This window comes from Aquarana catesbeiana, linkage group LG03 (assembly GCF_042186555.1).
Source record: "Aquarana catesbeiana isolate 2022-GZ linkage group LG03, ASM4218655v1, whole genome shotgun sequence".
Lineage (NCBI taxonomy): Eukaryota > Metazoa > Chordata > Amphibia > Anura > Ranidae > Aquarana > Aquarana catesbeiana.
In genome coordinates this window covers 624,628,473-624,656,245 of record NC_133326.1, presented here as the reverse complement: position 1 = coordinate 624,656,245, position 27,773 = coordinate 624,628,473, and the positions used below count along the sequence as shown (strand labels likewise).

The window sequence follows — 27,773 nt, the reverse complement described above, 5'->3', positions numbered from 1 at the left end:
TCCTCCAACCCCCCTCCTTTCCTCCCCCTCCCCCTTGTTCTACCTTTCCCTTTAGAACGTGATATTTTTGATTAACCTTAAAGCTTAATGTCTACATTTGGACAAGCAAGACAATTGACTGTTCCTAGAAGAAGACTCAACGAAAAGTCTGAGGAACCCTCCCAGGGACTAACACAGATTCCTACACTGGTGGTGGCTGCCATTCCAGTAACCAGAGCATCTTCCCATCAGCCTTCTATTTCCCTTTCTGCAACTTCAGCAGAATCTTTAAGGTTAATCAAAAATATCATTTCTAAAGGGAAAAATAGAACAAAGGGGAGGGGGAGTATGGAAAAGGGAGAGAGGGAGGAAAGCAGAGGGGGGAGGGGAGGTTGGGAGAACGGAAGGGGTGTGGGGGTTCCCCCCAACCCACACCCCCTTCTTTCCTCCAACCTCCCCTCCTCCTTTCCTCCCTCTCTCCCTCTTCCATACTCCCCCTCCCTCTTGTTCTACCTTTCCCTTTAGAATGTGATATTTTTGATTAACCTTAAAGCTAAATGTGTACATTTGGCAACTCTTGGATATGAGGCAGGTTTTGGAAGAGTCAGTTCCAAAACAGGCTGTTTACCACCAAAATCTCAGGCACTTTTTTACAGGTGATTATGTTTGATTGATGTATTGTCGATCTACATTAAGTAACTGATTATGTTGTGAAGTTTGGAGGTTGGTAGGCTTTTGAGGCATGTGTTGGACCGGCTATAAGAGGAGGCTGGAGGCCGGTATGTTTTTGAGGCATGTGTTGGACCAGTTATGAGGGGAGGTTGGAGGCCGGTATGTTTTTGAAGCATGTGTTGGACCGGATATAAGGGGAGGTTGAAGGCTGGTATGTTTTTGAGACGTGTGTTGGACCAGTTATAAGAGGAGGTTCAAGGCCGGTATGTTTTTGAGGCGTATGTTGGACTGGCTATGAGGGGAGGTTGGAGGCCGGTATGTTTTTGAAGCATGTGTTGGACCGGATATAAGGGGAGGTTGAAGGCTGGTATGTTTTTGAGACGTGTGTTGGACCGGTTATAAGAGGAGGTTCAAGGCCGGTATGTTTTTGAGGCGTGTGTTGGACTGGCTATGAGGGGAGGTTGGAGGCCGGTATGTTTTTGAGGCATGTGTTGGACCAGCTATGAGGGGAGGTTGGAGGCCAGTATGTTTTTGAGGTGTGTGTTGGACAGGCTATGAGGGAAGGTTGGAGGCCGGTATGTTTTTCAGGCATGTGTTGGACCGGCTATAAGGGGAGGTTGAAGGGCGGTATGTTTCTGAGGTGTGCGGTGGACCAGCTAAGGCCTCACTCACACGGGGTGTATGAATCTTTACCCTGTGTGGGGGCTGCGTTACCCCAAAAAGTACATCCATGTGGGTGCAGTTGCGCGGACGCACCTTGCATGTGCGTTCGGGGCCGTGCACCGGCACCCACACGGATATCATATTGGGTACAGCCGCTGCACCCCAGTTCACAGCAATGGGACTGCCTACACGGGATTCTGGGAACACCTGTGCATCCCCATTCCGGTAAACATGGCCCTCCCATGGGGTACGGATTCATACCCTCCGTGTGAATGAGACCTAAGTGTGAATGGAATATTTAGCTCCATTGTGTTGCTAATTTGGGGACCACTGTAACCCTCTTTATTATTATTTGGGCGTGTTTTATTATAGGTGTGTTAAATATTGTAGATTAGGATAAGTTTGTATATGTTGTGTAGGTGTGCGTTATTCTTTGCGTGTGTGTTGGAGTGTTATATATATACAGATTGTAGTTTAGGATAAGTTTGGATTTCTTCTGGAGGCACTTTAAGTGGACATAACTGATGTACTCCGCTCAGTGGGGGTGGGCCTTAGAGAACAGAGGCTGAATATGGGCAACACAGAGGCTTAGGGGTTAGCCTTGCAGCACTGGGGTCCTTGTTTCAGATTCTGACCAGGCCACTATCTGCATGGAGTTTGCATTTTCTCACTGTGCTTGTGTGGGTTTCCTCTGAGTACTCCAGTTTCCTCCCACACTACAAAGCCATGCTACCTTGCGTTGGTGGTGCAGTGGTGAGCATAGCTGCCTTGCCAGCAGCTGACCCGGGTTCGATTCCCGGCCAACACCATCTCCAATACTGGGAGTCCTGAAAGAGAAAAGCGCTATCCAAGGTCAATGCTGAGTATATATTAGCGGTGGAATAAAGAATTAAGCAAATGTGTGGAATGTTTGAGGAAGAAAATGTTCCCCCAGAATCTACAGCAGGTGAACTCAGCAACTGATAGAAGACGCTTAGGCTGCGATCACACCTAGGTGTTCCAGATAGTGGGTGGAATTACTGCAATTCCTGATTTGCTGCAAAACACAGGACACGCTTGTGATCCGTTACTTTCAATGGCACCCCAATCACGGGACAATATTGTCACCTGACAAATCACACAAACAAAATCATGGGACGCCTGTTTTGTCGGGAGACAATCGCGGCAAAATCACACCTCGATTGGGGTGATATTGAAAGTAAGGGGATAGCAAGCGTGTCCCGCTTTTTGCAGCTATTCGGGAATCTGGAACACCTAGGTGTAAACAGAGCCTAAGTCCTTGCCGTGTCCATCAAACGACAAGAACTTCCTGCACAGACGCCCCCCAGCAGGAATATTACACCGATATTCCCCCCAGCAGGAATATTACACCCATAACCCCTGAAGCAGGAATATTACACCAATACTCCCCCCAGCAGGATTATTACACCCATACACAGCTCTATATCTGGGTATATACAGTGGATATGGTATATAGATATATATAGGACAGTGGATATATAGTATATAGAGAGAGTACACGTCACACCTCTATATCTGGGTAAATACCTGGAATAGAGTATATAGAGATATATATAGGACAGTGGATATATAGTATATACAGAGAGTACACGTCACATCTCTATATCTAGGTATATATGGGGGATATAGTATATAGAGATATATAGAACAGTGGATATATAGTATATACATGTCACACCTCTATATCTGGGTATATGGGGGGATATAGTATATAGAGATATATAGGACAGTGGATATATAGCATATACAGAGAGTACACACGTCACACCTCTATATCTGGGTATATACGGTGGATATAGTATATAGAGATATATAAGACAGTGGATATATAGTATATACAGAGAGTACACGTCGCATCTCTATATCTGGGTATATACAGGGGAAATAGCAGATAGAGATATATAAGACAGTGAATATAAAGTATATACAGACAGTACACACATCACACCTCTATATCTGGGTATATATGGTGGATATAGTATATAGCAGGGATATGCAATTAGCGGACCTCCAGCTGTTGCAGAACTACAAGTCCCATGAGGCAAGACTGACAGCCACAAGCATGACACCCAGAGGCAGAGGCATGATGGGACTTGTAGTTTTGCAACAGCTGAAGGTCTGCTAATTGCTTATCCCTGGTATATAGCGATATAGATATATATATATAGTATATACAGAGAGTACACATGTCACACCTCTATATCTGGGTATATAGGGGGGATATAGTATATAGAGATATATACTGTAGGACAGTGGATATATAGAGAGTACACACGTCACACCTCTATATCTGGGTATATACGGTGGATATAGTATAAAGAGATATATAAGACAGTGGATATATAGTATATACAGAGAGTACACATGTCACATCTCCATATCTGGGTATATACAGGGGAAATAGTAGATAGAGATATATAGGACAGTGGATATAAAGTATAGACAGAGAGTACACACATCACACCACCATATCTGGGTATATACGGGGGGGATATAGTATATAGAGATATATAGGACAGTGGATATATAGTATATATACCATAGGGGTTATGTGATCCCTTCCTGTCTATGTCCAGGTTGGAGATCACTATGAACCTACCATAGGGGGCACATGATCCCTGGCTGACTATGTCCTGGTTGAAGATTACCAAGAACCTATCATAGGGGACATGTGATCCCTTCCTGGCTATGTCCTGGTTGGGGATCACTATGAACCTACCATAGGGTCCATGTGATCCCTGCCTGGCTATGTCCTGGTCAGAGATCACCATGAACCTACCATAGGGGCCATGTGATCCCTTCCTAGCTATGTCCTGATCGGAAATCACTATGGACCTAACATTCCCTTCCTGTCTATGTCCTAGTCAGAGATCACTATGAACCTACCACAGGGGCCATGTGATCCCTTCCTGGCTATGTCCTGATCAGAAATCACTATGGCCCTAACATAGAGGCCATGTGATCCCTTCCTGGCTATGTCCTGGTCGGGGATCACTATGAACCTACCATAGGGTCCATGTGATCCCTGCCTGGCTATGTCCTGGTCGGAGATCACCATGAACCTACCATAGGGGCCATGTGATCCCTTCCTGTCTATGTCTTGGTCTGAGATCACTATGGACATAGGGTCCATGTGATCCCTTCCTTTCTATGTCCTGGTCAGTAATCAGGGCTGGTGCAAGGATTTTTGACACCCTAGACGAAACTTCTTTTTTCCGCCCACTTAGCTCTGACCCTGACTCCACTCCCTTTGCCCCTCCCATGTATATGGTGGAGGTGGCTAGGGTCATGGAGGTGTACAGTATACAGGTGTGTGGGGGGGGTGTACAGTATACAGGTAGGGGGCAGGAGGTGTACAGTATACAGGTGTGTGAGAGTGTGTACAGTATACAGGTGGGGGGCAGGAGTGTACAGTATACAGGCATGTGGGGGGTGTACAGTATACAGGTGGGGGCAGGTGTACAGTAAACAGACAGGTGGGGGCAGGAGGTGTACAGTATACAGGTGGGGGAGGGGTGTACAGTATACAGGTGGGGCGTGTACATTATACAGGTGGGGGAGGGGTGTACAGTATACAGGTGGGGGGCGGTACAATACACCACACTGGGCACAGTCAGTTTGCAGACAGCTAAGGTTGGTGTCCCCCTGGCAGTAGGTCTTCCTATCACACATGAGGCAGTCAGGCTGTGCGGAGAGGTGACTCACCATCAGGCAGAGTATGATCAGCATGATGAGCATGGAGCCCCATTCTGGATCCTCACATCACCGGACACCAACGCCGCTCTTCTCCACCTCCATTACCACCCATACACTCCGCCCTCTTTCTGACCCCGGACCGTCCAACCCCGCCTCCGCCGCTACATCATACAACACTGCCCTTCAGAGTTCCTCATTTGTCTTCCCCCATTAATCTGGATGGAACAAGACTCTGCCCCCTGCAGATCGCCTGATGAGGAGTTACTGAGTGATTCCGCTGGTCTCAGCCGGTTATTTTCAACACCCCTAGTGGCCGTGGCTGCGCCCTAGGTGGCAGTTCGCCCTAGATGAGGTGTATTGGGTTTCTGCCAGACATATCGTTTGGTGTTAAGGCCAAATAGGTAAATTTTAGTCTCATTTGACCAGGACATCTTTTTCCATGTGGCCTCAGAATCTTAAAGGTGCATTTTGGCACAGCTCAGTTGTGACTGCATGTGGCCTTTCTTGAGGAGGGGCTTTTTTTCTTGCAACCCTCCCATACAAGCCACATTTGTAGAGAATTTGTGATAATGATGTCACATGCACACAATGACAACTCTTTGTTATAAATTCCTGCAACTGCTTCAGAGTTGCTGTAGGTCTCTCGGTAGCCTCTCTGACCAGTTTCCTCCTGGCTCTTTCATCCAGTTTGTAGCAACATCCTGATTCAGGGAGTATTTTACCAAATAACTTTCACTTCTTAATAATATACTTTACTGTGCTTTTTGGCATTGATAAAGACTTTGAAATTATTTTCTATCCATCTCCTGACTTGTGCCTGTCCAAAATTTAAACCAGAGATCTTTTGACAGTGCCTTGCCACCCATAGTTGATTGTTTCAGTTGCACTATCAGAAATGCTCCAGGAAAGCACTTTTCTTCCTGAGGTAATCAGAATGACCACAGTTGAAAGCCAAATGGCTTTGTGTGATATTGAGAAGGAGATTAGCTACACCTGATTGAGTTTATTTTTAGGAGGGGGGTGATCCTTTTTCCAACTCAGTGATTCTGTTTTTTATTTACTTTTATTTTTTTTTCTGACATGTTGGTGTTGCATCTTTAACTTGGATATTATAAGTTGCGCTAATACAGCTTTATAAAACAAAAACTGTGTCTGTTTTTATTTCAGCCTGCAAAGCAATAAAAAGTTGTGATTTTTTTCTATACTCACTGTATGTGTTTTGTGACACTATTCGTTAGAGTATAGTTGCACTCACAAATTGCAGTAATCTTAATCTGGATTCATTTCCACACATTTATTTTGGGGGCGCTGTAATTATTTATTTATACATGCCCATCAGAATTTATCGATCCTTATTGTTGCTATCAGCCTACCTTTGGTACCATAGCACTCACTTTGCTATGTTTTCGTTATATTATCCTCCCTTCCCTATGTCTGGCCTTGAAGCACACCAAGGAGATTTTCCTTAAAGGGTGCTAAATTATATGTGGGTGGACAATTGCGCTGATATTAACCTCTCATGTGCAAACCTAGGTGTAATACCTATGTGTGTGATAAAAAGTCACATAAATATACTGTATATAACATACACTAATAACACAAAAATGTGAAGTATGATACCACAATGGTCCCAAAAACCCAAAAAACTACATAAATCATATGTAAAGCACCAAAGGAGTGTCCAAACAATTAAAACCTAAAATAGCATTAAAAAACCTTAGTGCATTCAGTGCTAAAATTTCTGCATAAACCATGTAAAATCTATTGTGCATCAACAATATGTAATCAATAAAAAAAATATATATAATCAATAAAATATAAATTATAAAAAGATAATAAATTCAATACGTGAGAACAATAAGAAAAAAAAATAATCAGTGTGTATAATTATATGAATAAATTAAGTTCAGTGCATTGGAACATGGAAAAAGTCAATATATAAATGCGTGGATAGCAAATAGGTAAGTGGAGTACCAAAAAAACTTATGACTCCAATAATGGTAATAGTAGCAAGTTCACTGTCACTTTTCACCGCTCCGTTCCCAGTAAGGTTTACTCTGATTCTCCGCTCATTCCCATGCCATATAAAATAAAGAGAGACAGATCCATTGCGCAATGATCTCAGCAAGATGTAATAAAATGCAAGGATACTATGCCGTACTCACATATCCCCTGCTTGAAAAGATCGCGTATGGATTGTAATGATCAGCTGCATATAGCTCTGTATATCGGGCTTCTCTAAGCATATTTTTTGTTCTTATTGTTCTCACGTTTTGAATTTATTATCTTTTTATAATTTATATTTTATTGATTATATATATTTTATTATTGATTACATATTGTTGATGCACAATAGATTTTACATGGTTTATGCAGAAATATTAGCACTGAATGCACTAAGGCTTTTTAATGCTATTTTAGGCTTTAATTGTTTGGACACTCCTTTGGTGATTTACATATGATTTATGTAGTTTTTTGGGTTTTTGGGACCATTGTGGTATCATACTTCACATTTTTGTGTTATTAGTGTATGTTATATACAGTATATTTATATATTTGTGTGACTTTTTGTCACACACATAGGTATTACACCTAGGTTTGCACGAGAGGTTAATATCAGCGCAATTATCCACCCACATATAATTTAGCACCTATCACATATCAATTAATTGCAGCTATATTATTTGGTTATCTCTCAGCATCACAGATTTTTTGATTTTTTTGATTTTATTTTTTTGATTTTTTGGTTATTTATTCACATCAGCGCTTGAGCACCCCTTTTATTCAACTTTTATTTCCTTAAAGGGTAATTCCACTTGTGTGGGGAAAAAAAATAGCAAATAAAGAAAAAATAATATAGCGCATATGATTGCGACATTAATCATCTTGTAATTGAATGTTACTAACAATTACCTTTCTTTTTCAATCTGTAGCCAATGTAATTTTCTGAGAATACAGTGCAATATGGCTACCTGGTGTTTTCTGTACACAGAGTGTGTACTGACCACTCCCCAGAAACATCATTTCCTGCTTTGTGATTGGCTCACCAATTTTCCTAGAAGTCTGTCTAAGATACAAATCAGATTTCAGGCATCCCTTGCAAAAAAATGTCATTTTGTGAGAGATACTTTCAATAGGAACCCGTCTAAAGGGATGCAGGCCCAGCAGATTTCCTCATTAGTGCCCTCTAACTCCACACCTGACAGTTTATTATAGAACCACTCCCATTTGACCTACTCAGAACAGAGGCACAGAGAAACACACATGGATTTTTTCAGAATAACAAAAGGTAGGAATCTGCAACAAAGTTTGTTATAATCCTTGCAATGTACATTGATCACCCAGAGGGGAATGTTTTTTTCTCAACAAAAGTGGAGTTACGCTTTAACTGCCTGTATGTAGTCAGAGCAGTTAATGCTTCCTTCAGAAAAATCGATTCCCTCTTTGTCCTTCTTGAAGGTCCCAAGAAGGGACATCCTGTTTACTCTTTGGCCATTGCTAGGTGTCTCAAGCTTATAACCTTTCCAAAAGTTTCCTCCCTTTCCTATTAGGGCCCGCTCCACCAAATCTGCTGGGGTTTCTAGGGCTTTTCAGCATGAAGCATCTGTTTGCCCGGGTTTTAGAAAATACACTTCTGTTGATCCTCTGTGTGTCTATTGTCCAGGTGATTGCTCAGAGCACATAAAAAGAAGTTGGGGAGTCCTTATTGAAAGTTTTTGATGCCATCCGGAGTACATCATTGTCTGATTGAACCAACCTGTTCCATTGCCGGCTGGCAATATAAGCCTTATTGACTCATTAAACATATGTTTGTATGAGTCCAACTTATCTGGTAAGCCTGCACTGCTTCCATGTGGGGGATACACCATATCTGTTCGTGATCTTACCAGCCACTCACATGGTGAACGGAATCACTATATTCACAACAAGGGACTTTTCTCCACAACTTGTTTTATACCTAATAGATATTTGCTGGAGTATTTCCACTTGTGGTGTGACATATGCATTTAAGTGTTTTAAATGTCTATACTGTATGCAATATTATAACCGCATATTCTTTCATTCTAAATAGCGCTACACTTTTTATGCAACTGCCTGTATGTAGTCAGAGCAGTTAATGCTTCCTTCAGAAAAATCGATTCCCTCTTTGTCCTTCTTGAAGGTCCCAAGAAGGGACATCCTGTATACTCTTTGGCCATTGCTAGGTGTCTCAAGCTTATAACCTTTCCAAAAGTTTCCTCCCTTTCCTATTAGGGCCCGCTCCACCAAATCTGCTGGGGTTTCTAGGGCTTTTCAGCATGAAGCATCTGTTTCACAGAATTGCAAGACTGCCATCTGGCCTTCTGTTAATACCATCCAAAACAGCTTGTTTACTGTTGTGATCTGTGATTGCCCCAGCAATCACATGGTACCTGGCTACCTGTACAATGTGATTAGCTGTAGCTAATCACTGACCACAACCATAAGCAAGCTGTTCGTGAATGTTAACCTATTCATGACAGCTAAAACTATTGCTTATACAGTGGTCATCACTGTATAAGCAATAACAGTGTAAAAAATAAATAAATCCCTGATCAATCCCCCAAAGTAGTAGACACAAGACTACCCTGATGACAGGATGTATAAAAGAAAACAATATTAAAAACAAAATGTTAAAAAAAAAAATATGAATTACACTTTTTTTCTCTTACATACTGTCACCAGTGTCCCTGATCACTGCCACACCAGTCATATGATGACGCTGTACTGCGCTGGTGACAGTAAGTAAAAAAACAATTGCAAAAAAAAAAAGCTAAAAAAAAACTCGCAGTGCCTAATACGAAATACCCTTTCAGACTGTCTACTTTCCAAAAAGGGGTAATTTGGGGAGTTTTTGTATTGTCCTGGCATTTTAAGGGCCTCAAGAAGTGAGATAAGCCGTCAGTACATCAGAATAGATCAATTTTCCAATATAGATACACCATAGTTTGTAGATGCTATAACTATAAAACAACACAAACTAGTTAATTATTTTTACTTTTTTTTTTTTCAAATTCTTTTGGTTGATATAGTAAAAAATAAAAAAACCTAGTGGTGATCAAATACCACCAAAACAAAGCTTTATATAAATATAATTTGCATACAGTGTTGCATGACTGAGCAATTGCTGGTTAAAGCAACAAAGTGTTGAATACCAAAAAATGGCCTGGCCATGAAGGGGGTAAAGCTTTCTGGAGGTCAAGTGGTTAATTTCATGGTGTATAACCATTTTTGGTTAGAAAAAAAAAAAGTGTGAAACAAAACGTGGGAACTAGGCACTGTACAGTGCCAGATTATTTATACTAGCCTTTCGTAGCATCTAAAAAAACACATCAAACTTTATTTACAAATGCAATTCATCTCCCAAACTATGTGGCAATGTCAGGGCTTCTCAATAGGTAAAACAGGTACTGGAATTACAATGCAGGACAAGGGTGGGCTAGTGCTCTGGTGTTTAGGGCACTCTGGGAGTGCTGGTATGAAAAAGATGTAAACCTGATCACTAAATTCTTATAGAAAATAATTCATCAGTGAATTTCCATCTTTTTAAATCTGTGGCTTTAATTAAAATAACCCTTAGCAGGCCTACTCTGAAGGTCCTTGTTCAGGCCCTTCCCGTTATATGATTACAACATTCACAAAACTCCTCCTCTTTGCTCTTTTATGTTGTCACCATCTCACATTTGGTGGAAATTATGAGCGGTTATGCTGACACTAAAATGGGCCGCTGTCACTATCAGGAAGTCAGTCCAGATTTGCAAGTACGACTTTTTTTAGTTGAAACATGTCGGGTGGACCCCTCACGACTGCCGCTACACGATTTACATGCCAATCTTATCTTCTGAAAATGTGACTTTGTTTTTTATTGATTAATTTTTAATAAATCCAAGTTTAAACGGTATCACGCTATGTGAGTGTTTTTATCCCTCACATGCAACACGAATCTTTCGCTTGGCTTATGGTGGTACATCCATTAATGAGGAAGCTGTGCTGAACATTCCCCCCCCCCCGTTCTGTGTGGTGATGACATCTGACCAGATATAACATCCAGACCTGTTGGTCATCAAGCCTTTTTGACCTGTATGGCGTATGCCATTTCAGGCCACTACTTCTGGTAAGCCTCCATGTTTTCTGGTGATGGTCCTGGCACAGATTTCAACCTTCCGTGCACCTCTGATCTCCCACGGTCCATCTATCTGCCAGTTTGCTGGGTCTAAATAATCCTTCTGCATGTTCAAGAAGCACCTGCTCATCATCACTTATGCACTGTTATCACAGACTTATATTTTATCCATTGTGATATGGTCTTCATATACAATATTGTTTTTTTTTTTTTTTTTTTTTTTTTTTCTTTTTAAATTATGGATAACAGACAAGCCACAATCTCAGCGCCATGTATGGAGAGAAGGCGAGCCACAATCTCAGCTCCATGTAGAGAGAGAGGACAAGTCGTGATCTCAGCTCAGTGCATACGGTAGATAGAAGATAAATCATGATCTCGGCTCAATGTATGGAGAGAAGACGAGCCACGATTTCTACTCAATGTATAGACAGAAGATAAGCCATGATCTCAGCTCAATATATAGATAGAAGACCAACCATGATCTCAGCTCAATGTATAGATTGAAGACAAGCCATGATCTCAGCTCAATGTATGGAGAAGACAAGCCATGAACTAAGCTCAATGTTTGGAGAGAAGACAAGTCATGATCTCAGTTCAAAGTATAGCTATAAGACAAGCCATGATCTCAGTTCAGTGTATAGCTAGAAGACAAGCCACGATCTCAGCTCAATGTTTGGAGAGAAGACAAGCCACGATTACTGCTCAATGTATAGATAGAAGACAAGCCATGATTTCTACTCAATGTATAGATAAAAGACAAGCCATGATCTCAGCTCAATATGTAGATAGAAGACAAGCCACAATTTCTACTCAATGTATAGATAGAAGACAAGCCATGATCTCAGCTCAATGTATAGATAAAAGACAAGCCATGATCTCAGCTCAATATGTAGATAGAAGACAAGTCATGATTTCTACTCAATGTATAGATAGAAGACAAGCCATGATCTCAGCTCAATGTATAGATAAATGACAAGCCACGATCTCAGCTCAATATGTAGATAGAAGACAAGCCACAATTTCTACTCAATGTATAGATAGAAGACAAGCCATGATCTCAGCTCAATGTATAGATAATAGACAAGCCATGATCTCAGCTCAATGTATAGATAGAATACAAGCCATGATCTCAGTTCAGTGCATAGATAGAAGATAAGTCATGATCACAGCTCAATATATGGAGAGAAGACAACCTATGATCTCAGTTCAATGTGTAGACAGAAGATAAGCCATCATCTCAGCTCAATGAATAGAGAGAAGACAAACCATGTTCTCAGTTCAATGTATAGATAAAGACAAGCCATGATCTCAGCTCAATATGTAGATAGAAGACAAGTCATGATTTCTACTCAATGTATAGATAGAAGACAAGCCATGATCTCAGCTCAATGTATAGATAAATGACAAGCCACGATCTCAGCTCAATATGTAGATAGAAGACAAGCCACAATTTCTTTTTTTTTTTTTTTTTTTTTTTTTTGTGTTTGGAGGGCTAAATCAGTTTGTTGTTCATTAACTGTCGCCTTCTCGTATTCACATCATAGTGGATTATACTTTTTCTCATTGCTTTTTATATCGCCCTAATGACCAACGGATTCCATTACGCCTCTTTACCAACAAGTCCTCTGTCCCTTCCATCTCGTAAGCCCCACTAACTAGGACTCGATAACCAAAGGGACCCGTAAGAAGGAAGAAAAAGGACAAAAACACCAACAAAAAAATACAAGAAGAGAGGTTTGTAAAAATGAACTTGTGGGCTCCCCGTGCCCATCTTCTACTGACCCAGCCTGTATTGTGTACCAAATTACCTATGCCCTAATACCCCGATCCCCCCCCCCCCCCACCTACTCCCTATATGTTTATCCTATACCCTACTAAGCTATATATTTAACTAAAAATGTGCATATCCAGAAACACTTTATTATAGGATCCTTTGCCTGCAAGGATACCAGTTGCCTATATACCTATATTAAGCCCATCCCTCAGTCTATTCCGTGTCTATGCAGATCCCACTATTAATGACTCTTCACTTTCTCTATCCACATCTTCCACATGCTTTCAAATTCCTGAAGATTGCCCCTTTTTATGTACTCCATTCTTTCCCTACCCAAGGTTTCATTCATTGTAGAGATCCAGTCTTTCACGGTGGGGGGCTCCTTTACCTGCCATCTAAGTGCTATCAACTTTCTAGCCTGAAACAGGGCCCGCGTGACAGCTAAGGTAGTACTCAGCCTTTCTCCCATCACTCTTCTATGCCCCAGAATACAAACCAAGGCCTCGTTTGCCACTGTCGTACCGAAAATATTTCCCAAGTTCCCAGTCACCTCCTCCCAGTATCTAAACAGCTTGGGACACCTCCACACCATGTGAATGAGATCTCCCGTCCTTCGACACCTGGGGCAGTTGTCATTGGGCCTTCTCCCAAATTTAAAAAGTCTTTTAGGAGTATAATAGGCTCTGTTTAACAGCATTAAGTGTGAGAGTCTCTGTGAAGGGGTCACAGAAACCTGCGCTCCCAACTCCAAAATTCTCGCCCATTGTTCCTGGGTCATTCCTCCCACCTCCTCTTCCCATTTAGCCTTTACCCGAAGGAGTATTTCCCTGCTATTAACCGATTTGCTTAATTGGTCATAAATTCTTGAAATTACCCCTCTAGTGGGGGTTATTTGAATTATGCACTGAAATAGAGGCATCTCTTCCCATCTCGGGGTCTGGGCTTTAAATTGTGCTTTAAGGGCATGTTCCAACCGGACATATAGGAAGAAAGACCCCCGGGGAAGCTTAAACTCCCCAACCAGTTCTGAAAATTTCTTTAACCCAAAGTCGTTATATAATTGACTTAGCTTACTGAGGCCAAGCTTCTCCCACTCTCTAAATATGCCTATCTTAAGAACTTCCTGCAAATTATGGTTGTTCCAAATAGGAGAGTAGGCTGTTAAGGCTCCATACCCCATCTTTTTCTTAACTGTTTTCCAAAGTTTGGTTATCAATTTAATTGTTGGAAATTTATCATGGAACGCGTCCGCCTCTAGGGCTTCAATAATTGTATTATGTGTGGAGCTCAACAATAGTAACTTGCCGTTAGGGGTGCCTCCTTTCGGTATCCCACAGCCCAATAATTGCTGCAACTGAGTTGAGTAAAAATAACTCTCGGGATGTGGGAGGGCAAAGCCCCCCTCCTGGGTAGGGAGCTGGAGCACTCCAAGACGGATCCTGGCTTGTTTCCCCTTCCAAATCAATTCCCTAAAGAGACTGTCAATTTTTTTAAACCACTTCTTACTTATCCAGACAGGGGAATTATGCAAGACGTATAGCAGTTGTGGCATCCATATCATTTTTATTAAGCTACATCTTCCTGCAACTGATAGAGGCAGGCGTCTCCAAATTCCTATTTTTTGTTTAAATTTTGTTAATAGAGGGACAAGGTTTTTACTGATATATAGAACAGGGTCCTTCGTCAGGACAATCCCTAGGTACTTCAGAGCTTCCACTGTTGCCACCTGAGGCATACCAGGTGCTATTGTCTCATTTAAGGGGTCTATCGGTAGAAACTCTGATTTCTCCCAGTTTATCTCTAAGCCAGAAAAACTGCCGAAGTCCTCCACTATCCTCATTGCTCCCGGTAGCGATTTCCTCGAGTCTCCCAAAAATAACAGAATGTCATCCGCATACAATGCGATTCTTTCCTCGCCTGTTTTTCTCTGGAAGCCGGTTATCGCTCGACTTCCCCTTATGGAAATGGCCAGGGGTTCCATCGCTAGTGCAAACAACAGAGGGGAGAGTGGGCACCCCTGCCTCGTCCCCCTCTCCAGCTCAAACCAGTCTGACAATTCGTTGTTAATTTTTAATCTTGCCTTGGGTCGAGTATATAGCATTCTAATCCACCCTATAAAGGCAGGGCCAAATCCAAAGATCTCCAGCACGCGCCACATATAGCCCCACTCCACGCTATCAAAAGCCTTGGATACATCAAGGGTCATCAACGCTCTCGAACCCTCGTTCACCATTGGGGTCTGTACATTCAAAAACGCCCTTCTAATATTCAGGCTCGTGGATCTATTGGCTATGAAGCCCGCCTGGTCCTCGTGGATCAGCTTATGGATAACTCCATTCAATCTTGCTGCCAGCACTTTGGCCAGAATTTTTACGTCCGTGCATAAAAGAGAAATTGGTCTATAGGCGGCCATATCCAAGGGATCTTTCCCTTCTTTCTGTAATACAATAATAGTTGCTTCTAGCATTGAGGCAGGTAATTGGCCCCCCTCAAGCGCCCCCCCCAAAACTTTCAGCAGTTCGGGGATCAACACTTCACCATAGTGTTTGTAGGTCTCAATTGGAAGACCATCTGGTCCGGGCGACTTATGGGTTGCCATGCCTGCTACTGCTTGGTATAATTCTGCTATAGATATTGGGGCATCTAATATATCTCTTTCTTCTTGTGATATGGTGGGGATGTCTAACCCCCTTAGGAAGTCCTCCATCTTGGCCTCCTTCCCCCTCTTCTGGGAGGAATACAGTTTTTTATAGTAATCCCTGAAGGCTTGTACTATTTTTAAGGTGCTTGATACTACCTCACCGCTCTGGGATCTAATCGCGAGGACCGTGGATGGAGCTGCATTGGATTTTGCTAGCATAGCCAGTGTCCTTCCCATTCTCTCGCCCTCCACCATAGATTCCTGTCTTTGGAGTAACCGCCTGGTTTCTGCTTTCTGTAAAACCACTGATTTATATGCTTGTTGTTTCTCTTGCCAGATACTTTCCGTCTCCGGGTTTGGGTTGCAAGTATAGTTGTTTTCTGCTTCAAGAGCGTCTCTCAACAGGCTCTCCTCCTCCCTTCTAGCCTCTTTGTTGAATGTAGCTATCTGCTGTATCAGGACCCCCCTAAGAAAAGCCTTAAGGGCGTCCCATAGCGTAGAAGGGGACACCGTTCCCTGATTGATCTCAACAAACTCCCTTAAGGAGGAAAGTATCCCAACCGTCTTTTTAATAATTTCAAACCAGTACGGGCTTATACTCCAGTACTTCCGGGGCCTAGGCTCCCCAAGATTTAAAATGACTACCATAGGTGAGTGGTCTGAGATGCCTCTTGGCCAGTATGTTATTTTTTCTACCATCTGGAGAGCCCTATCATTTCCTAGGGCTAGGTCTATCCTTGAAAGCACGGAGTAAGATGCAGAACAGCAAGTATATTGCAGCACGCCTGGGTTCCGTGCCCTCCACAAATCCATTAATCCCACTTCTTCCAGAAAAAAGCTTAACCGACTCTTTACTGAGTCCTCTGAGCTTTTTCGTAGTGGGAATCTATCCAGCCTTTTATCTAGAACCTCGTTGAAGTCCCCCATTGCTACAATCGGCACCTCTTTTTTATCTAGCAAAAATTCATACAGTTTAAGCAAGACATCCAGATTAAAGGGCGGAGGGATATATATATTTGCCACCACATACCTGGCGTTTTCAATAAAACATAATAAAAAGATGTATCTACCCAACTCGTCTATCCTGACCTGGCTGCAGGAAAACTTCACCCCAGACTTTACCAAAACACTCACTCCCCTACTGTAGGAGGAGTGAACCGCATGAAATTGGGTTTGAAATTTTTTCATCTGTAGGTGATGGATAGTTTCCTTGGTTAGGTGGGTTTCCTGCAGACAGACCAGATCAGCCCCGCACCTCTCCATCATAGAGAACACTGCTAATCTTTTAAGTGGTGTACCTAGGCCCCTGACATTCCAGGATCCTATTTTCAGAGTCTTAGCTAACATCTAAAGACTGAGGAATATTCTTTACCCCAACATATACAAACGTATATAACAGAAAGATATAAGAGAAATTTAATATATATAACCCTAACCCAAAACTAATTTTTCTCCTCCTAGTGACTGTTATAACAATTCCGTGTGTGTGCATACTTGGCCACTAGACCACGTATTCATTTTGGCTATATTAGCCTTACTTTGGGCATAAATTTGCCATAGACAGTGCTTGCATGTGCGTGTAGAACAACCAAAAACCTATTTACTATAAAAAGTGCCTGTATGTGCAAAAATAATCTTAAGGAAGGTCTGGATACCTCCGTTATAATTTCTAGTGGTATAAGTGTTCGTAAGGAATGGTTTACCCATCCTATTTCCCCTCCCTCCCATCTTCCCACCCCTTCCCTTCCCTCCCCACCTAATCTCCCCTACCCTCCCACCCCATCCCCCTCCCCCCCCCCCCCCCCACCCGTACCCACCTATCTAGGTGTACCCCCTGGGGGTTTACCATGACCGTTGCCTCTTACACTAACACCAACCTTTTACACCAATCTTACACTCACAGCCCCACACCACCCTACCCACAAATAGCTGTGTGCACCCATCCCCTCCCGTCCCCTTATAACAAAAAGCATTAACAGATGGCAGAAAGGGGTGGAAAAAAAAAAAAAGCAAGAACAAGAAAAAGAACAAAAACAAAAATACAGCCCCTGTACCTCCCAATGCCTTATCGTGCCATCCTATTGATATCCCGGCCTATTATATCTTCCCCCATTCTCTACGTAAAATTCGTGATTTTTTCCCTATTATCTTCCAGCCACTTCTCAACTTCAGAAGGGGAGTTAAAAAACAGAGTCTCCCCCAGAGCCGCAACCCGCAACCTTGCCGGATATAAAAGAGCATAGGGCAACTTAAATTTTTGTAGATTGCGTTTTGCCTGGGTAAACTCTGCCCTACGCCTCTGCAAATCCGGAGAGAAGTCGGAATAAAACGATATTTTTGCTCCTTTAAAAAAAACCTCCCCTGCTTCCCTGATCTTCCGTAGTAAGATTACTTTATCCTGGTAGTTAAGAAATCTCAGGAGGAGGGGTCTCGGGTGGCCCCCCTCCGATGGTGCCCTGAAAGGGATCCTATGAGCTCTTATGATGGAAAACGAAGCCGAGAATGATTCTTTCCCGATTAGCTCCCCCAGCCATTTTTCTAGGAATGCAATTGGGTTGGCGCCCTCACTCCTTTCGGGTAAACCTATCAGCCTCACATTATCTCTTCTACTCCTGTTCTCCATCTCATCTAACTTAGAGGCTTGTTTAGATAGCTGTTCCTTCAGCCATTTTATTTCTCTGGTTATTGGGAGCACATTATCTTCTAGCCCACTGACTCTTTCTTCCAGGGCCGTTGTTCTCTCCGCCGTTTTCTGCAGATCTTGTCTAACCAATAACAGATCTGCTTTAACACCTTTCATTTGTTCACAAAGATCTTTAAGCGAGCCGCTACATACCCCTACAGCCATGAATACATCCGTTATAGTTGGTTCTCTGTTCAAGGGTAAATTCGGGTCCTTTATTAGCTCCGAGTTTACGTTTGTGTTTTGATCACTTAGCCCTGGGCCTTTATTACATAAAGATTTGGAAGGCTGGGTAGCCGGCACAGCCCCTAAGGGCTGTAATTGAGGCTGGCCCTGGCTTTTCCTATCTGATGCCCCCCCTTGTTGACCCTTCTGCTGCGACCCCTTTTTTGGAGGGGTCAGAGCAGAGGCATGGGCATATTGCTCCAGTTTTGCTGCTGCTGATACTGCTGCCGCATGCTGCGGGTTTTTCTCTTTAGAGGAACGTAGATTCTGCATCATTTACGCTTATAGATATAAATATACTCTAACAGCAACAAATTAGAGACTGACAGTTACCAACGTCCTCCACAAATCCAAAAAGGAACTAAGGAGAGAGGGAGAGGAAAGGGAAGCCGCTGCTCCCATCAGCGCTCAACTACCCGCTGTACAGAGCATATACCATAAAGTGTATAAAGCGGGGTAAGTCTCTCCACTCTACACTCTTATACACCCCCGTAAAAAAAAAAGAGAGCTCACACAGAAGGAAGCTACAATACCTTAAATGGCAGGTGTGGGGCAACTCCCTACACACATAAACTCCACAGCTACAACTTAAATTGGTGCAGCCCCCCACCTACACCGTAGTTTTATACAGTTGGTTAAATGCCGCTAAGGCAGTCGCCATTAAAAATACGGTTAGTGGGGTATATATACCGAGTATCCCAACCCCTACCTAAACCTCTCTCTTTGCATCTGTTGAAAATCCCAGGGGTCCCAGGGCTTTAGCTAGTCAGCAGCACACAAACAAAAAAAAAAAAAAAAAAAAAAAAAAAGGTTGGAGAATATACTTTGCTTCCTATATTAGCACACTCTGTCTGCTCCCAGTCTTAATATTACCCAAGCAGCAGGCAGGTCAACGCACTGACTCACATAAATAACTCTGTTACTACACAGATGTCATATTACCAGGATTTACTTCTAGTCTGAGGATTGTCTAACAAAAAAACAGCATCTGGATACTATATTAGTGACTCCATACTGTACCAGCTCTGGCCGACTTCTATTCCATGACTAGTGTAGAGATGGGAAAGTGAAAGTAAAAAGCTGCTTGTCTCACAGCAGCGTGCAGGGGATGACATCTCACCCAGAGGATTCCTCAGCACACCTTTAGCAGAGAGAGAGGAGGGGCAGCGAGGCACCGAGTGACAAGGGAGCCAGAGCCATCCAGTATGCCGTTCATACGGCCAGGGGAGAGAGAGATGAGAACGGAGGGGGGACGGAGCACACAGCGTCCATGCTCTCACTCACTCCATGCTGCCTCTCAACACACACCCGCCCATCCGGTCACGCCCCCACCAGCAGAAGCCAAGCCACAAATCTACAATATTGTTTTTGATTTGTATTGAACACAAATTTGTATTATTATTTTGTTCACTAGCCACTGTTACACATGTTCACGTGGCATCTTTCTTGTTCACACTGAATTATTTGTTCTTAGGCTATTTTATTTTAGGATTTTCGTATTTACTATATATTTCACAGAGTAATTAGCGCCACACTTTGAATCTTTTGTTGTTATTTTGATCCTGAGTCTACGGGTGTGTTGGCTGCTGTCTCAGTTTACTTTCAGCACAGCGCTGTACTTAACCTTTTCAATTTTCTTACAAGTAGATGGGGAGTGACAAACTGGTTCAGTAGATTGAAAAAAGGCAAAAGTTCTACTAAAATACCCTATATGGAAAGATGGGAACAAAGAAGAGATGGAAGCAGTAGAATGGGGGAAATTGACTAACTTTAACTCAAAATCTTATATCAATACCTCTTTGATCGAGACAAATTACTACATTTTTCTATGGTGGTATTTAATACCAGCCTGCTGGCTTCCTCTATCTCGGGGGCCTCTTCCTGTTTCTGTGGCTGCAGTCAGGAGGGATCATTCCTCCATACCTGGTGGACATGCTGTAAAGCAGTGGTTCTCAACTTCAGTCTTCAAGTACCCCCAACAAGCCATGTTTGCAGGTTTTCCTTCATCTTGCACAGGTGCTTTAAATCAGAGTCAATGGCTTGGTATTTTGGACAGCTATTTTATCTAAGAGAAATTCCCAAAACATGGCCTGTTGGGGTACTTGAGGACTGAGGTTGAGAACCACTGCTGTAAAGTAAAGCGGTTTTGAATCTGCACTTATAATTTGATCTATTCCCTCACTTGGGTGAATCTAACCAAGACCCCCACAGCAGGTGGGGAGGCAGGTGGAGCGAACACCGGGAAATGTGAGATGCCTGATCGCATTTATATTCAAAGCAGCCAGGATTGCACAATCCTTGAAAGCCCTTACATTCCCCTTTGAACCCCTAAAGGCCAAAGGTCGATGACTGGATATATTCTACTCTCCTTCAGGGCCTCCTGCCTATGGCTTCCGTTTATCACCTTTTGGGTAAGATATAAAACCTATGATACCCATCACAAGGCCATTCCACTAATGTTTAGATTTAACTGAGGAATATAATATTTACTTTTTCCCCCTCTTTTTAGAGCGTTCTGGTTTAACAACACACCTTATACCTTTACGCCTGGTTGGTCTTGATTTGGGAGAAGGGTCTTACACTGTGTCCCCCCCCCCTTCCTCCCATGAGGTTACCCGTGTTCACCCCACGATTTGTTATCCTCCATACTCCTACTTTCAAGGTTGATCAGGCAAGCATTTTTCTTGATTGCTTATGAATGTTGATGTGTGTGTATATATACTGCATATATGCACAAAAAGTACAAATGTATTATAAATGGAAAAATATACTTCTCAATAAGATATGATACTCATGTAATATTTTGGTTGTAATAATAGCACCCACCCAATCAGTCCTGAGGAAGCAAGTAAATCTTGCGAAAACATGTTGACTAACAAGTATGGAGGAATTGTGGACTTGATCCCCGATATCCACGCTGACACTAATATATATCTTCCAATGTTGGACTTCTATACATAATATATATTGCTTGGCTGGATCTCTATCTCCATGCTTGGGAATTTGTTGACCTACTAAAAATAGATGGTATTACAACAATTTTATGCTATTATGTTTTAAGAATTTTAGAATAAAGATTGTTCTAGATTTTAAAAGATTGCCCTATTGTGCCTACAAAGTCCGCCATGTTTTCGAGAAATTAGGGTTCTATTCTATTTTCTTCTCTTACAGCCTAAAGACCAAACTGATGGTTATTATGATAAACTAACGCACGATGACCATCCTCCATGACAGGATGGCCTACTTTGAGAAAACATGGGATCCCTATATAAAATACCTCTCAGGACACTCCTGATCTGGACGGTGACAGACTTAAACAACACACAGAGCGTGCACATCTTCTACCCTGTATCTCCTCTTTTCCCCTTTTCCTTTCATATTTCTCTTTTTTTACTTTTTCCTCCTCTTTTTTCCACATGCAGGTATGAATTTTAAGCTATTGTTGGTCCTTTATGACTTCTTTATCATGTACCAGTGAAGAGCTAGTAGAAGTCCAAAGAATTGTACAGGTTGCAACTAATGACTTGATACAATCTGAATCGACATTGTATTGTGTTTTTTTCTGATTATGGTGTTATTGATGTTCCAAAAGTGTTTAGGCTTTATGCCACCTACAGCCCTGCCACCTGACCAAATAATAGAAGGTTGCTCATAGGCTACTTATCTCCTGACGTTTTTCTGTAACCATTACCATATGCCATGATGCACCAAGAAATAGACATTGTACTGTTTTGTACGATTTTTGTTATTTCTGATAACTCTAATGGAAATTATGGATATTTTCACCTTTTTTTTTTTCCAAGACAAAAAAACAGAACATTTATTACATGCCATCCTTTAGAAAACTAAATGTCATCTAGTTAGAGTTAACATGCACTTTAAAGCAAAGCAAGTACTGAGTGCTTTGAATAATGTGCCCACAGTGTAGAATAGGTAACTGCAGTTTGCTTATGGAAAAAACACTGCAAGGAAATGTTTTGCCTAGGATCAACCACTTGAGTCCTTGTATGTATTTAGAAAAACATGCCATTGCCATGCTGTCTTATTGGCAACATAGGCAGTTTTTCTTCAGTTACTTTGGAACAAGAGGCTTGGTAGGTGTATGTTGGAGATTGATGAAAAACAGTTGCATCCAAAACAATTGCCTACTGTGTCTAATTGTTCTACGGTCTAATCCTGGCCATATATGAATTGTATTTCAGGCAACCCTGCGGAATCAGCTGAAATGTATTCAATGGGTGGCAAGTGTCAACAAAATCAACTTTTGTTGAAGGAGATCGACAGAAAATTCTCACCAGAGCAGCACCCTGCATCTAATCACATGTAGTCACTGTCAGGGTCTTTTCACAGTTGCAACTGTCGCCTGTCAGAATACAGTAGCATGTTCAGCCATTCATGCTGTTTTGGGTGGAAGTGGGAAATCAAATGATTTATCTTGTTCAGCCCCACAGGCTAAACAAGATTCCCCTTCCATGCCAAACATTGTGAATCGAGGACTTTCTCTTGGTGGGTATTGTATTCAGACAGCCAGAGGAACTGCTGGGATGCACTCCCTGTTCGTCAGATTTTCCTTTCCGGCTCCTTCGATTGTGTTCATTTGAATATTGTTGAGCCTGGTGGTGCTGAAAGGGCCATCCATAGCTTGAATTTCAGCCCATTTGGCTGAAATTTGAGCAGTTTATGGCCAGCCTATATCCCCGGCGACATCAGCTGGTTCAATATTAAAAAAAAAAACCCACGAGAAAATCAGCAATCGTCCGACTCCCAATCAGCGCCCTCAGCCAATGGCTGACAGCGATGAACCGTGTGTTCTGCTGGGGGGGCCGGGCCATCCCCGTCAGAAGACAGCTCAGTGGGAAAGATTGCGGTACTAATGTCGGATCTTTAGTACAGCGGCTCTGACCGGAGCCGACAGTTTTTTTTTTGTTCAACCCGCTGGGCCGAATGGAAAAAAAAAACTCATAGTGTCTACCAGGCTTAAAACAATTTATTGATCTTTCCCAGCAGTAATATTGTCATCAGCCTTGGTTTTACATATACGCTATTCTACTAGAAAGACTTGCTGGTATGTTAATTGGTTCCTGTCTAAACTGGCCCTAGTATGTGTATATATGAATGTGAGATAAGGACATAAGATTGCAAGCTCCTTGAGGGCAGGGAGTGATGTGAATGTACATTATGTAAAGCACTGTAATAAAAACAAAATGCACTTTTATTGCACAGAATAGCACTGTATATTATTTATGAATTGCATATTTATTGCATAGTCGCATGTTATAGGATGATTTAAAGAGACAGTGCACTTTTTTGGGGTTTACTTCAGGGGATGTTAGATTGGACATCAGATAGCCTAGGTCGGTTCAGCTAGCAGAGAATGCTGGGACTTTTAGTTCCCCAGCATCACATTTGAAAACTTCGTTACCACTTTTGGACCTAAATGTGTTAGCAAAACAATCCTGTAAAAGGAGCACACAGTGCTGAAATTTACACCATAAAACTTTTATTTATTGTTTTGTAACTGTGACTGGATTCTGACTGTGGCAGAATAGTACAAATGTGTATGTATTCGAGCCAAGAAAAGGTGGAGAAACGAGTAGGCTGAGAAAGAGGAAGTGGCTGCAATTTAATGGAAACATAGCCTGGAATCTGACATTTACAGAAAGCCATTCCAAAGTGGAATACTGACAGACAGCTTTATAATGACAGATCTCTCGAGTTAAAAGGCACACTTTAATTTGCATATCATAAAAAGCAAGGCACCATTTCTATAAATATTCACATGAACAGATGTGTACAGACGCTGAACTGTGCGTTTAGCTTCAGTTTCACACCCAGTCCCTTCTAGCACAGCACAGTGCTTAACATCAACCGTTTCCCAAGAACAAGATGTCAGGGGAACTGCATGCCCCTTATGGAGATTTCCGTGACAGCTGAAGGTTAACTTGCTAGCACCAAATCGAATGCCCCTATATCAAAATGATACCCAATTGCCCCATAAACCAATTTCTTTGTAAAATAACTGTTAGATAAATATGAATTAACCTGTACTGTAGGATGCAGAAGAATGTATAACTGTGGTACACGTGTTTGAATCAACAGAGGACATAACTGAATCATTTCTGGAAAAAATTTCTTATTACCAACAAGAACACAAAAAAAAAAAATATTTTGGTTTTTATGGGAAAAATATAACAATCCTTCTGCTAATACCAAAGCGAATCAAACATGTTAGATGCAGTCTCAAGGTTAAAGAGAAACTGCAGTCTGCTCACATTGTAATTGTAATTTGTAATAAAAACATCTTTGCTATTCTGAAGCTTCCCTCCAACCACTTTGCATATTATTTTACATATACGGTGATTCTGTACTTGCCAAATATGCTGCAGAAATCTCCCTCCACTGAGTCTGGCTGCAACCATTTTAACTGTGGGCAGCTGAAGCTATTGCCTGTTCAGAGAGCTGTGCATGATGTCATAAGCCTAGGCCAATGACCAGACAAGAAACAGGAAGTGGGCTGTATAAGGTATTAACTGTCAGAAAAAAAAGTTTTACTATCCAAAGTTAAAACAAGGGCAGAAGATTTTATAGATGGGAAGTTGAAAAAAATGACTGAAGGTCCGCTTTAATAACACATACATAAAGCAATGGGAAAAAAATATTTAAAGATCAACTGAACGTTTGGTTTAAATCAGCAAAACACATTCCAGGTGGATGAAAAACAAAAAGGTATGTAAAAGACTTACAGTTTGCTTTCTTTAGAAAACAGCCACAACCTAAGCAGAAAAGCCTGCCTCCTGCCAGCATGCTCTAAAGAAGGTCCCTTGCTCTCTAAACGGAAGCCATGGTCTCCCTGCAGAGGTCTCACACACACTCCTTGCTGAGTCAGAACTAGAGCTCTCCAATCAGTAAAGCTTATGCTCACCGCCGATTGGACAGCTATAGCAGACCTCTGTAGAGAGACTAATGCTTCCACACTGGGTTGGGTCCTTCTCTACAGCTTCCTGGCAGGAACAAATGTTTCTACTCTGTATTCTTTACAAACCAGTCAAAGCCTAACAGGTATATTTACTAAAACCGGTACACTTAGAATCGGGTGCAGCTGTGCATGGTAGCCAATCAGTTTCTAAATTCTGGTAGCTGATTGGCTACTATGGAGAGCTGCACCAGATTTTGCAACATGCAGTTTTAGTAAATAACCCCCCCCCCGGTCTTTGCTGATTTAGGCTAGGTTCACACTGCTGCAGTGCGAATTTAGCGCGATTTTGATCCGATTGCGTTGCAAATTTGCATTGTGAATTCTTTGTGTGTTCTTGCGATTCTACTGCAAATTTTGCAATCTATGGAGCTGAATTCGCATTGCACACGGATCAAACTCGGACAGGACCCTTTTTTTACGCAGGTTAAATTCGCAACGCATTGATGTGAACAGCACTCATGGAAAACAATGTTATTAAAATGACTTGCGAATTTGAGCGATCGCAGCGGCTCAAATTCGCAATAAAATTCGCAGCAGTGTGAACCTAGCCTCAAGCTGAAAGTTCAGTTGGGCTGTAAAAAAAAAAATAAAATTACACAAGGTGAAAGGAAGGTATGTTTTTTTTCACATCACAAAGAATACAGCATGTTTCAACTTATTTACAGCAAACAGTAAAGAGTAGGCATATAAATAATATGCGCATCAGAAAATGACAGGCAGTTTGAAAGTGTCACAGACAAAAAAAATACACTATACAAAAAATGTTTAGACACACATAAAAGCTGAACTCCAGGCAAACTGCTAAATGCATACATAGGAGCGGATTTCCTGTAGGACTTCTATTTCTTATCCAGTCCTGAAATTTACACAGCTTTAACTTGCAGGTTTCCTCCCCATCCTAGGACTGGCAATGAGAGGTGAAGCAGCAAACTAATGAGCTCATCTCTTTGTACTGCAACACACCAAATTGGCTCCTTGTGTTGCCCCCCCCCCAAACTCTGCTGTACAGGGGCTGATATCAAGGCAAATTCATGTAGTTACAAGCATTTTTTTAAATGCAAGTGCAATTAAAGACTATACATTTTTATATCTGCCTGGGGCTCAGCTATAAAAAAAAAAAAAAAAACAAACACATAAAATTGCATGCGAAGACTGCCTGGTTTTAAGTTGGTGGAATTGTTATAAATGTTGCTTGTGCCATGGATACATGTATTAGGGATTTTTACCATTAAATGAAGCAAAGTGATACGTATGACACTGCAATGGATTCCTGCTGTGAAAAATAAGCTGTATATAAAATTCATAAGAATTTCTGTAAAACCGCGAAAACAGTCCATGAAATGCCTAGGTATAGTGCATCTCCCTATCATAACTCCACTCTGATGTATAGTAATAATCTTTACAGGTGTAACAGACACGAGTGAGGAAGAATGAACTATAGAGATGACAGCCATCTTTGTCTTGTGCTGGAAGTATACTTGGTTCTGTTACCAAGCACTTGCAGAAAGGGACATGTATAAACAGGGAGAATGATAAGATTTATGTTGGGAATGTGCATGTAGAAGATTTATCAAATATATGTTGTATCAAAATGTGATAACTTCACAGAGCGTCAAGGTGATCGCACATCTCTCAAACAAAATGGCACATGGAGTAATGGAACAATTGTGCTCTAGTAAGAAGTGGTTTTATCAGGCATCTCCTTGGTCCCAGTGGCAATGAGGGGAGGATGCAGCTCCGCACTAATGAATGTTTTTAATGGAATGAGGGATGATCCTCCAGAAGTCCACAGGAAAGATGGCAGGTCTCCCAGACTCTGTTGACAGGCCCCAGTCCCACATATTGAGGGTCATCAAGAAGGATGGAGGGCCAGGATCAAGAAGCTTGAAAAATAGAACAAGCTTTTCACTTGTTTTTTATTCATTTAGAGGAGCTGGAAGATCCAGAGACTTTAGGCCATCCAGAAAGATGGTGGGTGTTAAAATATGAGTGGACCCTGAAAAAAAGAGAGAAAAGGACAATGACATTACAAGATATTTCACAATCAAGTGACTTCAGAGCTTCAATTCAATTACTCTGTCTCTCTTAAAGAGACACTGTTGTCACCTTACCTATTCAGGGCAAAGTGACAGCATCTTTTGTAAAGGGCCCCCAAACCCCTGATACTCTCTGTGCCAGCACTCCCTCACTGCTCCTTCTTCCATCATAGCCAAGGGAGATTGGTCTTGCATGCCAAGATTAGTGATGACATCACCCTCCTGTCATTGCGATTTGCTGCTACACCCAAGCACTGTCACATGG

General features: G+C 41.9%; 2 protein-coding genes, 1 long non-coding RNA gene and 1 other non-coding gene across 5 annotated transcripts in view; 2 read left to right on the top strand and 2 right to left on the bottom strand.

The window, feature by feature from the left end:
* Positions 1–19,822, bottom strand: part of PCP2 (Purkinje cell protein 2) — an 87,860-nt gene extending 68,038 nt beyond the window's left edge. The window contains exon 1 of one of the 2 annotated variants that reach the window (XM_073622374.1): positions 19,517–19,822. In XM_073622374.1, coding sequence (XP_073478475.1) covers positions 19,517–19,611 — 95 coding nt within the window. In that variant the 5' untranslated portion in view covers positions 19,612–19,822. The remainder of the gene's footprint in view (positions 1–19,516) is intronic. The other variant, XM_073622375.1, reaches the window with a different exon arrangement.
* Positions 2,051–2,122, top strand: TRNAA-UGC (transfer RNA alanine (anticodon UGC)). The gene has a single exon. It is a non-coding gene; the product is annotated as a tRNA-Ala (tRNA).
* Positions 8,244–25,252, top strand: LOC141133181 (uncharacterized). Its single transcript, XR_012243017.1, has 3 exons — positions 8,244–8,320; positions 8,696–8,863; positions 21,668–25,252. It is a non-coding gene; the product is annotated as an uncharacterized lncRNA (long non-coding RNA).
* STXBP2 (syntaxin binding protein 2) overlaps positions 23,975–27,773 on the bottom strand; it is an 81,874-nt gene continuing 78,075 nt past the window's right edge. The window contains exon 19 of the mRNA XM_073622373.1: positions 23,975–27,468. Within this exon, the coding sequence (XP_073478474.1) occupies positions 27,389–27,468 (80 nt within the window). The 3' untranslated portion in view covers positions 23,975–27,388. The remainder of the gene's footprint in view (positions 27,469–27,773) is intronic.